Genomic DNA, 15,672 nt, shown 5'->3' with positions numbered 1-15,672 from the left:
TTGGTCAATTGTCTTAAGTGATGTTGTTCAGTTGTCTCGGGGAGAAGTTAGTCAGTTGTCTCAAGTGATATTGGTCAATTATCTCAGGAAATGTTGGTCAGTGATCTCAAGTGATGTTGGTCACTTACCACCGAACTAAACCCCTGGAACCGTCTAAGATCTGAGTTTTCTTATCACACCAAAAATTATAAACTTTGTTCAGAGGTGCGTGTGTAATGCTGTCACATTCCTTTTGTTTCTGCAATTTTATTTGTGTAAATTGTCTTCAGTTCACCGAACTGAGAGGTCAATGTAGGAGCAAAACAATATTCTACTGAAAAAAAAAAATCCCATTTTGCATCGAGGTACCTTTCGTGTCCGTAAATCAAAAGGGAAAACAGAAGCAAGAAAGAGTCGCCATAGTAAACATATAACGGCATACTTACGTGCTCGACATTTGGACAATAAATTTCGATGAGTTATGAAAAGTTAAATTCGCAACATGCGTATCTTTTAAAAACTACATAATTAGGTATCGTAATCTCGGTGTGCTATCTTTGAACCTTGGAGTTACTACTAGTGTTTGTCATTTCCTGCTTCTGCTAGATGTCAGGACGACGGGACAACTAATAATATGACTGCAGTCGAATATAATAAGAAGAGTTTATTATACCAATCATAGCTTTTTTTTCTTCTTTGTTTTACAACTTGCTTGTAAGTCACGCAGATTCTTGTCTTAGTTTTTTTTCTATTTAAAAATTTCCTTTAAAAAATACTTGAAGGAATTCAGGAAGTTAAACTATTTAGAATTCTTTTACTTTTTGAGTGACTGCAATTTTTAGACACGTACTTTCTGTATTTAATTGGTGTATGACACAGAGAAAATTGATTTGTTTTTTATTGAAATGTTTAGCAAGTATAAAAACATATGTTAGCGATATTTTTAAAATAGGAATATGTGTATAAATCATCTTTGCAAAATAAACCGTTAAATTGCATCTAGCTTTTTTTTGTTTGTTTGTTTGTTTACTTCTTATGTATACAAATTTGTTATTATTCATGATGCGTTTGCTGAGGATTTATTGAACGTAGATGATAATTAGGTATTTTAACATATGTTACCTGTTATAAAACTTGTTGGCAAAACAGGTAGCAAAAATTATAAATATGCATTTGTAGGTGTGAGCAAATTCAACAAGATTGCGATGTAATCTTTACGTGGTATAGTATTAATATAGCCAGTTAGGTTTGAAGACACGTGAGGTTATTGCATTTTGGATGAAGCGGTTATTTAAAAATATCTTGTTTCGACATTCAAAACAGCAGAAGCAAGAAGCAGTCGTTAACCTTTCAACTTATGACTCTCTCATCTTACAAATATATCCTATGGGCTATTTGGACCCTGCCATGTTAAAGCTTCGTTAAGCTTTGAAGTTTAACAGTCCTTTGAACACCATGGTTATAGCAAACGTGGACCTGCAACTTCAAGCGGGATCCAAATCCACCTAAGTTTTCAGCGGAATTGAACCCGGAACCCCCGTACAGTATGTCCCATGCACTAACAATGTAACCATAAGGGTCTTCATTTTCGTTTTGATCGATGTTCTGGATTTTGAGCTAAGTAGGATGCAAAAAAGTCAAAATAGTACACTTAAAACTAGTACTGAAGCAGAAAAATTGTTTATTGATTTTAACTCTGAAACTAGTAGTGAACTAATAACATTAAAATCGTTCTTTATTGATTTTAACTGTACAACTAGTACTGAACTAACAGCAGAAAAATAGTTCTTTATTGATTTTAGCACTAAAACTAGTAATTAACTAATAGCGGAAAATAGTTCTTTTTATGGATTTTATCACTAAAACTAGTAGTGAACTAATAGCGGAAAATCATTCTTTATTGATTTTAACACTAAAACTAGTAGTAAACTAATAACAGAAAAATCGTTCTTTATTGATTTTAACATTAAAACGAATAGTGAACTAATAGCGGAAAAATCATTCTTTATTGATTTTAACACTAAAACTAGTAGTGAACTAATAACATTAAAATCGTTCTTTATTGATTTTAACACTAAAACTAGTAGTGAACTAATAACATTAAAATCGTTCTTTGTTGACTTTAACACTAAAACTAGTAGTGAACTAACAGGGGGAAAATCGTTCTTTATTGATCTTACCATATCTTTAATATAAGTACACGATGTATTTTCTTAACGTTTATTAGGTGAACGATTAACTTCAAGTTTACGTTTAACTTTTTTTTTGTATATATTTTTCTCTATTTATTGTTCCAACTATCAATTATATAGACATATTCAGTGTTTTAAGAACAAATTCTATCTCTTTTTTATACTTTATTCAAACCGGAAGTGGTACATACAGATCAAAAATAATGGGAACACATGAAGAAAATGCAACTTGGCTGGTTAATATACATGCGCATAAAGAACAATTCTGATTCGTCATGAAATGGAAACCTATAGTTCGCGAACGGTTTCCGAGGAATATTAGATCATTCCTTATGCAGTGCAGCAGTCAGTTCCTCCAACAAGGATGAAGAAAGATATCTGCTTCTGATTCTGTTGAATAATGTTGACGTCTACGTTTCAATAGCTCCAACAAGTGTAAGTTGAAGCATGTTATCTTGAAAATGTGCATGATGGGCTGGAGGATTCTCTTCAGTGCTTGACCATCCGTTTCATTGAATCTTCTGTCCCGTTTAGTATTACTTGATCTTGTCGATGATGTTCTGCCATTAATTTTCTGGGGCGTCATTACTTTGGATATTGTTTCCCTCGACAGCACCTTTGTCCTTTTTGAAACACAGAAAAGTCGTCTATATTGCCTCACTACTGTCTGCCATGTTAGCTTTAATACGCCTCCATTATAACTCACCCAACGTACTATAGATAATCACCTAATACATCACAAACAGCAGCCAGACGCTACACACTCATCCTCAGTGTTACCATCTCACACATCTTAGTGTTGCAAACTACAGGTGTTTCCACTATTTTGATAACCGTGTATATAAACGTTTTCCGGTCTTTTTTTTTTTTTTTTGCCTATCTGTCGACAAACAAATGGACTGACAGACAGTCGTTGAATGAATCTTCCGATACTTATACGTAGCACAGTTTGAAAGTCAGAAATTCGTTTGTTTTTTTTTAAAATCATATTTCATTTTATTATATTCCCAAAATCATCAAACGATGAAAAGTTTAAAATTATTAAACACTCATATACATCGTGATTTCTCCTTGTAAATATTCTATTTAAGATCAAGATTAACAATACGATACAACCACGAAAAACAACACGTCCTACGCAAACGGATTTTTCAGTGGCATCAAAACATAAAAACCTTCAAAGTGATAATATCAAGCTTATTCAAGGTGATGGTGTCAAAACATATAAGTTAAAATCTTTCAAGGTGTCTATTTTAAATTAAAAAAACATATTTTCCAGAATAAACAGTGCCTTGCTAAAACTAAAACACTTTTTGTGATACAGTACTATAAAACCAGGCATTTTAAAAAATTATCATCATTCGACCTACACCTGCTAAGAGTGTGGTATGGTACAATTATTCTGCGTCCAGAGGAACCACCCAGGACTGACAGCGGTGATGGAAGGCCTGTGTTTGTGAGTATAAGCTTTGCGCTGATGAACTTTTGCATGACATAAATGTCGTGAAAGGAGGACTACGCGACATTATAAACACACGAGAGTATCAGGGATTTCTCCTTGATAGACCCCTACCATTGTACTACTTATATTTCACATCATGATTTTGTAAATATTGTTTGTATCTATATCGTTTGCATTTATGGTGACGGTTTTAATAAATACCACAAATATATGACACTTGTCATTTTATTAGAATTCTGACTACTTAACGTGACAATTGATTGTTGCTACATTCAGTAACATAATTAGTATCATATTATCATATTAGTAACATATTATGGCTCCCCCAGAGGAATCTCTCTCGTGTGGTTCTTAGTGTTTGTGTTCCTCTTTTCACACATATAAGGCACTTTTTTGCTTTGTTAACTCCATTGTGGTCATTTCCTTTCTCACATTCTCTTGTCATGCCCACGACTCGCAGTCAGGCTTCTTTCATTCCCTTAAACACACCTCAAGCTCAAAATTCAAACAATATGGCAGGTATTTCTTCCATCATTCCCGATATATACAGTGCGTCCAAGGAACAAAGCGCGGATTTATTTTTACAAAATTTTTTGAAGATCGCACTGGTCAATAACTGGGATGACTCAAAATGCATAAAGATTTTCGAAAAGTCCCTTTCTGGACCCGCTCAACATTGGTTCTCCACCCAAAATCTTTCTACCCTTCCCTGGTCAACCGTCCAACAAAAATTCCTAAAACAATTTGGCGACGAACAGGTTCCACGATCTCGCATTCATCAGTATAGTGCTCGAGTTCAACTCCCTAATGAACCACTTTCTCATTACGTTTTCGCAAAGAAATTTCTGGCAGATCAGGCATACACGCAATTAGATTTTCAGGAGTTTCTTTTAGAATGCGTGTCGAGTATGACACCCGAGAACATACGTTGGTTTGGCACTCGCACCATATCTGACTATCCCACATTTATTGATGAGGTTACAACCTTAGAACGCACTCAGCTCATGGCTCAAAAGCGAGAAACCGACTCTTCCTTTTCACGCCAAACTTCAGATGTCCCAACTTCTAGCGCCATTCAAGAACTAACTCATCAAGTTTCACAGTTACAGCTTCATCTCAACACCCTTTCAAATTCTCAACCTACCGCTGTTCATTTCGCTCCTACCCGTTCTCGTTCTCCTAGTCCTCACAATCACAACACCCTCTCTCCTAACCATAAATCCCTTCCCTTTCAACGGTCCCTCTCATCCCATCCGCCGTCCTCCTGTCTCCAACATTCTCATTCCACCAATCCGACCTCTTCTTCTAACTCGTGTACTCATTGCTCCACACACCCATCTCATTGTTGTCAATGTACCGCCTCCTCTCATTGTCAAACTGTCCCTCAGTCTCCCCCAACCCGTAACACTCCCCGAAATGATCACAATAACGGCTCTCGTAAAGGCAAGAACAATAAGCGTTTTAATACTAAGCATTCTACTCAACCCCAAAACGTCTATACTACACAACAGCCAACCATACCCATTCCCCCATATCCATTCTATCATCCCTTTTTTCAATATCCTACCCCTACCCACCTGCCCTCCCTCCCCTCCCCTTCCCCTGTCTCCACAAACTCTCGTACCAATAAACCAAAAAACGCCCAAAATTAGCGCGAGAGCGCACCAGTCTCCTCGCGCTTAATTCTCCCTCATCCCCTTCTTCCCCTCCCTCTTCCTCAGATTACCTCCAATTACCGTTGCATTTCAAAGGCAAATTACCTTACGTAAAAGCCCGTTGCATGACCAAGGATGTTTTCTTTTGCCTTGACTCTGGTGCTGAAGTCAGTCTCTTTCCAGCCGACCAACTCGACCCTTCGGTTCGTACTTTTAAGCTTCACACGGTTCTAAATGGTCTTTCATCATCTCCGGTACATCTCTCCCGTGCTACCATCCTCAACTTAAATTTTAATGGTCATCAATACTCTGTACTTTTTCGTTTGGTTCCTTTCAAAAACTTTCCTGCTATCCTTTCCAGTAAATTTCTTCAAGACCATCAAGCAACCCTTGATTTTGACAAAGGCATCCTATCATTACGTCATCTAGGTCGCATGCCTCCAGCCGATAATGCAATACACAGCGTTAATTCAAACACATTTCACTTTTTCAAAAAACATCCCACTCCTCACATTGTTTTTCAAGCACGTAGGAGACTTGTCATACCACCCCGTTCAGCTAAAGCAGTTCCTCTCAAGGTTAACGGTCACTTTCCAAATACATCCTTCCGGCTACATACTCCTATCTTACGAAACTTAAGTAAATGCTATATGACGCATGCCGTTGTTTCCATAGATAACCTTGTTTTGCCACTTGCAAACGTCTCGTCTCGTCCCCAGATTATAAAGGCCAATGCTCCCATTGTTATTGGTTCCATATTTTCACCACCGGAACAAAACACTAACGCTTACACCATCAGACAGGTTCATTTTCCCACGGACGAGGACGCTTCACGACACAAAGCACAACGCCTTAAAGAAATCGGTCATCTCATTGACATTAACAAATTTCACTTTTCTCCTGACATGGACGAACATCAAACTGCTCAAATGAAGGCGCTACTTTCTGAATATGCTTTTCTTTTTCAATGGCACGACAATGATTTTACAAAAATACCCACCTTTTCGGCCACGTTAGACTTAGAATCGGACGTTCCCTTTCAGTCCCCCCAATTCGTCATTCCGCACAGACTTAGACCGCGAGCAAGGGAACTCGTCCTGCGCCTCATTAATCAAGGAGTGTTTGAACAATCAGATTCTCAGTATAGAAATAACATATTATTTGTTTTAAAACCAAATTCCAAAACAGAGCTAAGGGCCGTTTTTGATCTCAGGGGCCTTAATTCCCGTTCCAGAACAATAGCTTCTCCTTTAGAAGATATACAGGACGTTCTAGAGTCTCTTTCTGACTCAGTTTGGTTCAATTCCTTTGATTTACACTCCAGTTTCTATCAATTAGACTTAGATCCCAAGGACAGACCGGCCACTGCGTTCTCCATTAAGGGTCTTTCTCTCCCTTTCAATCACCTTCAGTTGACATCTGTTCCTCAGGGTTTCAAAAATGCCTCCATTTTACTTCAACAAGCTCTTCAAACCATTTATAGGGACATCTTCCCCAACAATATTACATCATTCGTTGACGACATGTATGTCCACGCAGATTCGTTCGATCAGATGATGATTGTGCTTCGTGTCTTCTTTCAGCAAGCCGCCAAACATTCTCTGCTCTTTAACATTAAAAAATCAGTTTTCGGATCAAAAAGAATTAAATGTTTAGGCCATATTATTGACAATCACACTCTACAACCTGACCCTGATAAGATTTCAGCTTTAGCTCAGGCACCCAGACCGGCCACTCTCAAAAGCCTCAAAAGCTGGTTAGCCAGTGCAAATTTTTTCCGACGTTTTTTCAAAAATTTTTCCATCATTCTTGCACCCCTTTATCAGGCTCTGTCAAACAATCCTAAAAAAGCTCATCTGGACTCCTGAGCGCGTTCAAGCGTTTGAAACAATGCAGAAACTTCTAACCTCACCCCCCGTACTTGCTCTATATTCCACCCGCAATACACACCACATTCTCATGACAGACGCCGCATCAGTTGGCGTAGGGGCGGCGTTATTACAGAAAGATCTCACTACTAACGTTGTGCAACCTGTTTGCTATGTCTCTTCCAGACATCCCAAAACCGTTTCCCCCCTTCCAATCTTCCATCAAGAACTATATGCAGTGTACTTTTCTCTTCGGAAATTAGAAAAAATATTTGTTAGGCCACCATTTCACCCTAGTTACTGACAATATTTCTCTTCTTGCTGTTCGGAAAACAATTGTTCCATCCCCAAAAATTTTGAGATGGTTAAACTACATTAATACATTTGACTTTACAATCAAACATGCAAAAAGCCATCAGAACCCCCTAGCTGATTATCTTAGTAGGCATCCTGCTCCTCTTACGCAAGACACGATAGACATGGACAATGAGGTTGTGCCTGATTCTGTACTTTTAACTATCGATAACAACTTAGACCTATCTCGCCTACAGGGTGAAGATAAATTCTTCTCCAAAATTATCGAGACTCTCAACAAACGAGACGAGACAGATCCTTCATTCCAACGTCTCAACAAACAATACGTTATTCAGAAAGGCATACTTTACAAAAACTGTACCGAGTACCTAACTCTCGATTACTGCTCTGCGTACCCGATAGTCTTAAACCAGCTTTATTCGATGAGTATCATGACTCAATGACTCACATAGGTTTTACCAAGATGTATTGGATGTTGCGATACAAGTATTTCTTTCCGCGCCTAAAATCATGGCTAGCTCAGAAACTTAAATCATGTAAAGGATGCGCCATCTTTAAACGCAATTACATGCCTAATAACCCCACCATTCAGCGTTTTCCTCAGTCAGGCCTATTTGAAACATTTTCTTTGGACCTAGCAGGCAAACTAATACCCAGCGATCCCGAAGGTTTTCAATACTTTTATGCAGCTACGGATCACTGTACTGGATTCACCATTACTCATCCCATTACAACTCCAAACAGCGACAACTTCATCAATTTCATCACAAACCATATCATTCTTCCATATAATACTCCTCGCACAATCTACTTAGATGTTCAGAGTTCACACCGGTCTACAGTATCGTTAAACTTCCTCAAGTCTCTTAACATAACAGTTAAGTACGGCCTACCCTATCAACATCGTTCTCTAGGCACAGTCGAACAAAGATTAGGCTCCTTGCAAACGAGTCTCAAATTTCTGTGCCAAGACAACCAGAAATTTTGGCCTCGCTTCCTTGCGCATGCCACTGCGGCTCTGAATAAATCACCCTTAACTTCCATTGGTCTATCTCCTCATTTTCTCCTCTATGGCGTTCATCCCACTTTACCATTAGACAATTTGCTACATGTTCAACAAGAAACTTTGAATACTAATGATCGCCTACTTGCACTCAAAGAAATGAGGGACCTCGTTGAATTTCGAAAACACCAAGTTTTCACTGATCTGAAGAAGCGCATTGAGAAGGTCAAAAATCCAACACAGTTCTTCCCTGACAGTTTAGTTATGGTCTTAGATACCTCAACAAAACCTAACACTTGTAAGCCATTATCCCGTCTTTATAAGGGACCCTACAAAGTGATTTCGAATGTTTCGGCTGATGAGTATCTTCTAGATATTGATGGGAAGCCAACGGTCATTGCTAAGACCCGTTTGAAACTGTACATCCCACCTACAAACCCAGACCCCGAATTTGAGTATAAGTACAAGCGCTTTCTCAGTACCTCTAAATAGGATCCGACCACACATTACTTCAAAACCCAACTACCAATTACATTTCACGTTATGTTTTGATTATCTAATTTAACGTTCCTAGTGAAACATGATCCCTTTCTGTAGTACCACACTGGCAAAACTTCCGACTTTGTCTCTCGTTATGCCATAATTACAGATACAGGTAGGCAACACACATTACAGGCAATATTTCTCCCGTGCGGATTTTTTTTTCTTCCGGTAGTTCATTATTATTGTATATGCTTCGTCTCCTGTTTTTAGGCAACCCGCTGTACATGTACTATTTCTCCCGTGCAACGACTCCTAGTTACGCTCATAACAACCTCTACGCTTTTCCTTCTCCTCATAAGCAATATACCGGCATAATTCATTATTCACGTCATTTTCTTTCCTAGGCGCGCAAGGAAAGACTCTCCATCTCATTTCCTTCTTGCGTCCTTTTTGGGAACGGCTGGTCCGACCCCACATGATATCACTAAGGTCGCTAGGACGAAATGCTTTCTCTCATCCATACACAATTTTTTTTGGTACTTACCTCATACTCTGTCCTCCGCCATTTTCATTCCTCGTTCTACATATCTTAACAAATCCTCTCATTATGATGATAATAAAACACAAAACCACCACCACACATTCGCGAACGGCACACATTAAATTGCCACTGCCACTCGCGTCTCCATTTTTTTCTCACCACCCGTATACAAGCTCCTTTTGCTCATAACTGGCAACTTCACGCAGTTTTTTCCCGAATCATTTGTCTTCCAGGTCAACTTACGGTACCTTGGCCAGGAATAAACTATGTCTCACTAATATATATATATATATATTTTCTGTCCTACTTAATGGCAAATTCACTCTTCCTTTCTATACTTCTTCTACTGTAACGGAATCTTTCGCTATCCACGACCATACTTCCGTCCACACCACATACAGTAATAGTAAACATGATCATAATAATAATAATAATAATAATAATAATAATAATAATAATAAAAACATAAGGGTCTCGCCTTTTCACACACCCCGGAATATCCGCATCTCCCTAAAGATTGATCAGGTGCCTTCTTCTTTTCAGTACGCCATTATACGTATTTTTTAGTTATCCATTTTGTTCCTTGTACGTTCCTTTTGCAATAGCATTACTCTTCTTCCTAATTTTCTCTTCTCCCTTTTTTCTTTCTTTTAGTCCTTTTTTTTTAAAAAAAATGTTTTCACAATGGTCTTTAACAAGTAATTCAGTGCCTCCTGTCATGTAATTTCTTTTCCGCATCCGGCCTATTTTCACAAACGCACCTGGGCTACCCATCATCTTGCTACCCGTTTCCATGGATGATGCCTACCAAGTCGCAGTTTCCTTTTCTGGATGAAGGACCTCTCGACTTCCAGACCACAAGATGTTGTCCATTTTGGCTCAAGGATCAAGCCTTCCAGATAGCAGACTTCCAGGGGATAGCCCTTGACTCTCGACGTGCTGCACCACCACGATCAGGATTTCCCGAGTTCCAGCCTTCCCGGATACACCATTGGGATCACGCTCGACATCTACACGGATCCAGCAGTTTTAGTGATTTTTTTTCTCGTGTGTGTGTTTATTAGTGCCTCCTTCCTCTAGTGTTTTTTTTTCTTTCTTTTGTGCACCAGCCTCATGGTTATAAAGGTCTTAAACGATGAAAAATTTTAAGGGATTCCATGTCACTGGTTCTCATGAACAGTTGACCATTGTACTTTATTAAAAGGGGGATTATTATATTCCCAAAATCATCAAACGATGAAAAGTTTAAAATTATTAAACACTCATATACATCGTGATTTCTCCTTGTAAATATTCTATTTAAGATCAAGATTAACAATACGATACAACCACGAAAAACAACACGTCCTACGCAAACGGATTTTTCAGTGGCATCAAAACATAAAAACCTTCAAAGTGATAATATCAAGCTTATTCAAGGTGATGGTGTCAAAACATATAAGTTAAAATCTTTCAAGGTGTCTATTTTAAATTAAAAAAAAACATATTTTCCAGAATAAACAGTGCCTTGCTAAAACTAAAACACTTTTTGTGATACAGTACTATAAAACCAGGCATTTTAAAAAATTATCATCATTCGACCTACACCTGCTAAGAGTGTGGTATGGTACAATTATTCTGCGTCCAGAGGAACCACCCAGGACTGACAGCGGTGATGGAAGGCCTGTGTTTGTGAGTATAAGCTTTGCGCTGATGAACTTTTGCATGACATAAATGTCGTGAAAGGAGGACTACGCGACATTATAAACACACGAGAGTATCAGGGATTTCTCCTTGATAGACCCCTACCATTGTACTACTTATATTTCACATCATGATTTTGTAAATATTGTTTGTATCTATATCGTTTGCATTTATGGTGACGGTTTTAATAAATACCACAAATATATGACACTTGTCATTTTATTAGAATTCTGACTACTTAACGTGACAATTGATTGTTGCTACATTCAGTAACATAATTAGTATCATATTATTATTAAACATATTAATTTCCTACTAGTATTGTTATTCGTACTTTGAAGATAGACAGGGCATTTCAAAATGAATGTCGGGATTTTAAGGCTTTGTAGTATGTGTTACAATTAACGTACAATTATAAATAATACATAAAATGAAAACGCACTGTTTCCTCTGTGTTCCGTTAGAAAGCGCTAGTAGCAAAGATGGCGACTAGTGAGCAGAAAGCTTTTCCTGTTTTACATTTTGCAAAGATTGCATCTGTACTTACAATTCAGCCGTCTGTGTGAAGAATTTTAAGGAGACGCTTAGAACTACGTCCTTATCATTTGCAGTTGCTACAAGCTCTAAAGTCTACAGACTACGGTTTACGTGCCAAGTTTGCAAATGAAATATTGCTGCATGACGATTAAGATGTTTTGGATCGTGTCATCTTCAGTGATGAATCGACATTTCACCTAAGCGGGGATGAGAACACTCATGTTCACATTTGAAGCTCAGAAAATCCCCACGAGATGGTACAGTTACAACGAGACTCCCTTAAGAGTCTTCATCCAGGCGAAATTAAAATATCGCTAATTTTACAGTAATTATGTGATATCTTCAAATAGATAAAAAAAATATTTGAAATATGGAACAAGAGCGCCCTAGACAATATTATTTTGCGTGAGGTACCGTTATCACAAGTCACCTAGTGGCTTTCCATTTTCAGCTGTTTAGAAACGCGAAAATAAATGCCGATTTTCAAAATGGCTCGAAATCGAAAGCAGATAAGTGAGTCGTGATAACGGTTTCTCATGTAAAATAATATTGTCTAGGGCGCTCTTGTTCCACATTTCGATTATCTTTTATCTATTTGAAGATATCACATAATTACTGTAAAATTAGCGGTATTTTAATTTCGCCGGGATGAAGACTCTTTAAATTGAATGTGTGCCATATCCCGGGAGAAAGTTTATATGAGCCTTTCTCGCCTATCGACTCGATATGACGAATGGTGCTCACATTAAACACTTGTAGCAAAAACTGTTTTGAGTTGCTCTTTCACTTTATGTATTATTTATAATTGTACGTTAAATGTAATAAATACCACAAACCTATTCATTTTGGTATTCATTTTGAGATACCCTGTACTGTATGTATCAAATTAAAAGAAAAAAAGTAAAAAGTACAGAATTTTGCGACTGTTAGAACAATGAATCAGCTGAAATTCCGACTGCATAAGGTCAGTGTGTTACTTCCTAAAATATCATGATCGATAGAATACAACTACAAAACTTTTTTTTGTTTCTTTTTTGCATATGGAAAGAAATGTAGTAATTTTCATGCCGTGTGCTGAATGAAATATATAGGTTAGATTACGCTTTGTTTCTCTATTACAAGATCACGTGTCAAGGCTAAATAAAGAACACAAAAATCAATGACCCTGATCCCGAATCTACCTTTACATATCCAACTACAGAGCATCCTAGGTGATCCTTTATCGAATAATTACAATTTTTGACAACCGAGGGCAGCACTCAATTATAGTAGTTTTGCATTTTCTTTCCCTTTCGAAGCGTAGCTAGAGCGCACAGTAGACCTATAAACTAGAAAAGTTACACAGATACAACATGTAGAAGTCTTATTTAGTTTTGCAACTTAGGTTAATTTTAGTAAGTAAAGATTAAATTACTTACGCATTTTTGCACTGTATCCAACAACATTAAATTATCGTATATGCCCATGTAATACCCGTGCTAGTGTAATGTACACACCTCAGTTTTGTCTGAAAATACAGAAGGAAAAATATTGGCCCATGTAATGTCTGTGTTCGTATAATGTCCGTACTTTTTTTTTTTTTTTTTTGGAAATACAGAAGGAAAAATACTGGCCCATGTAATGTTAGTGCTAGTGTAATGTTCACATCTCATTTTTGTTTGGAAATACAGAAGGAAAAATATTGGCCCATGTAATGTCTGTGCTCGTATAATGTCCGTACTTTTTTTTTTGAAATACAGAAGGAAAAATACTGGCCCATGTAATGTTAGTGCTAGTGTAATGTACACACCTCATTTTTGTCTGGAAATACAGAAGGAAAAATATTGGCCCATGTAATGTATGTGCTCGTATAATGTCCGTACTTTTTTTTTTTTTTTGGAAATACAGAAGGAAAAATACTGGCCCATGTAATGTTAGTGCTAGTGTAATGTTCACATCTCATTTTTGTTTGGAAATACAGAAGGAAAAATATTGGCCCATGTAATGTCTGTGCTCGTATAAGTCCGTACTTTTGTTTTGGAAATACAGAAGGAAAAATACTGGCCCATGTAATGTTAGTGCTAGTGTAATGTACACACCTCATTTTTGTTTGGAAATACAGAAGGAAAAATATTGGACCGTTCACTTCTGGTGCATGAGGTACCTGGTTCGTTCCAAGCTCTACTCAAATGGGCTTTGTGGTAGACAAACACCACACCATGTTAGTGTGTTTTCTCTGAGATCCTACCACTTTCTTCATTCCACCATTTCATTAATTTCTCATCACCGTCTCCTTCAGGCTACATGTCATAACGTGGACGTAATACTCGAAGATTTCATTTGAGGGTCAATCCTCATTCGTAATTTTCGAAAAACTCGACAAAAACTTAATTTTTAAGGCACTTTTAAAATATATGACACTTGTTGCTAATGAAACAGGCTCAAAAATGTGACACCTATTAAGGTGAAACCTATACTAAAAGACACGCCCCGGTTAAGACTTTCATTATGACATAGTGTTGTTTATCAGACTTAATACTCTAAACATTCATTAACTTTATTTTCCCTTATCTTTCAACTAACATTTTCAGAACTGTAGGTATTTCTTCTAAGAAATATATGCAACAGTTACATTAATAGAGAAGCTGTAATTATCGAGGGATCCATAGTTTGACTAGAAAATGAAATAACATATACTAACTTGAAAATTAATAATTATGCTTTCATGTTATAGAAAAACTAACATTATTTTAAATGTAAAAAATGTAATTGAACATTAATTTAATGCCGAGTTATACATTTGTACATTTGTAGTAATGCAGAGATCTTGTTAAACGCTGCTAGGACATGCATTTGGAAGTAAATGCAGAGAAAACTAAATACATGGAAGTTCGCCGTGATCAATTACGATAAGTATGCGTCAAAACATGAAATAATACTTTAGATAAAGTAGATACTTTCATATATGTAGGATCGATATTAATAAATCAAACCCAGACCCACGAAGAAATAAAATGTCGGCTGAAAGCAGGAAATTCCTGCTAATACTCAAATCAAAAACTTTTCATTGCGAATTCTGTCGAGGAATTTGAAGCATACATAAAATATATAAAAATGATAATCTTGCCTGTTTTCCTGTATGTTGGGAAACATGGTCGATTACTCTGAGGGAAGAACATAGACTGAAAGTATTTGAGAACAAGATCCTGAGACGAATATTGGGACCCAAGAGGAACGGGAATGGGGAATGGCGGAATCTTCATAACGAGGAACTACAAAATTTATACCGTTTACCAAACATTGTTAGGGTCATCAAATCTAGGAAGCTCAGGTGGGCAGGTCATGTAGCCAGAATGAAAGAAAGTAGGAACGCTTACAAAGTTTTAACTGGAAATCCAAGCGGAAAACGACCATTAGGAAGACCTAAGCGCAGGTGGGACGACAATATTGAGATGGGTCTTGCTGAAATAGAGTAGAAACTGGATACAGTTGGCTAAGGACAGAAGTCGACGCAGGGCTTTTGTGAACGTTAGCATTGAATCTCCGGACTCCATAGGCCATTGAGAGAGAGAGAGAGAGAGAGAGACTACTTTACAGACGAGTATTTACGCTAAAAATAAGAAGCAAAATTAACAGGTTTTTTTGAGGATATATATAAGAAAAACCCTTTATATGTGCTATCTTCTCGGACGATTTGTCATGCATCTTAATGAGATTTCCTATAATTACTTGACAACTGACAGAGAAGAAAAGTTTGTTTTAGTTTTTATTTATTTTACTTATTTATTTATTTTATTTTATTTTATTTTATTATTTTTTATTTTTATTTTTATTTTATTTTATTTTTTTTTTGTTCTACAGTGATAGAATTGCAGTTTTCTTTTATGGCTTTGCTCTTTTGTTTGTAAACCTTTTCATTAAACATGGAGGAATTTAGGAAGCGGTACAAATAGCAGTAAACTGGATTTAGTTCTA

At 37.1% G+C, this 15,672-nt stretch overlaps 1 protein-coding gene across 1 annotated transcript; it reads left to right on the top strand.

The window, feature by feature from the left end:
• Positions 1-7,934: 7,934 nt before the first annotated feature.
• LOC145661916 (uncharacterized) lies at positions 7,935-8,966 on the top strand. The gene has a single exon (XM_081727263.1). The coding sequence runs from the start codon at positions 7,935-7,937 to the stop codon at positions 8,964-8,966; it is 1,032 nt and encodes a 343-aa protein (XP_081583389.1).
• The last annotated feature ends 6,706 nt before the right edge of the window (positions 8,967-15,672 follow it).

Source organism: Thermobia domestica, chromosome 10, assembly GCF_964235325.1.
Source record: "Thermobia domestica chromosome 10, izTheDome1.hap1.1, whole genome shotgun sequence".
NCBI lineage: Eukaryota > Metazoa > Arthropoda > Insecta > Zygentoma > Lepismatidae > Thermobia > Thermobia domestica.
Note: the sequence above shows the minus strand (reverse complement) of the source record. Positions and strands in the feature narration are given on the sequence as shown.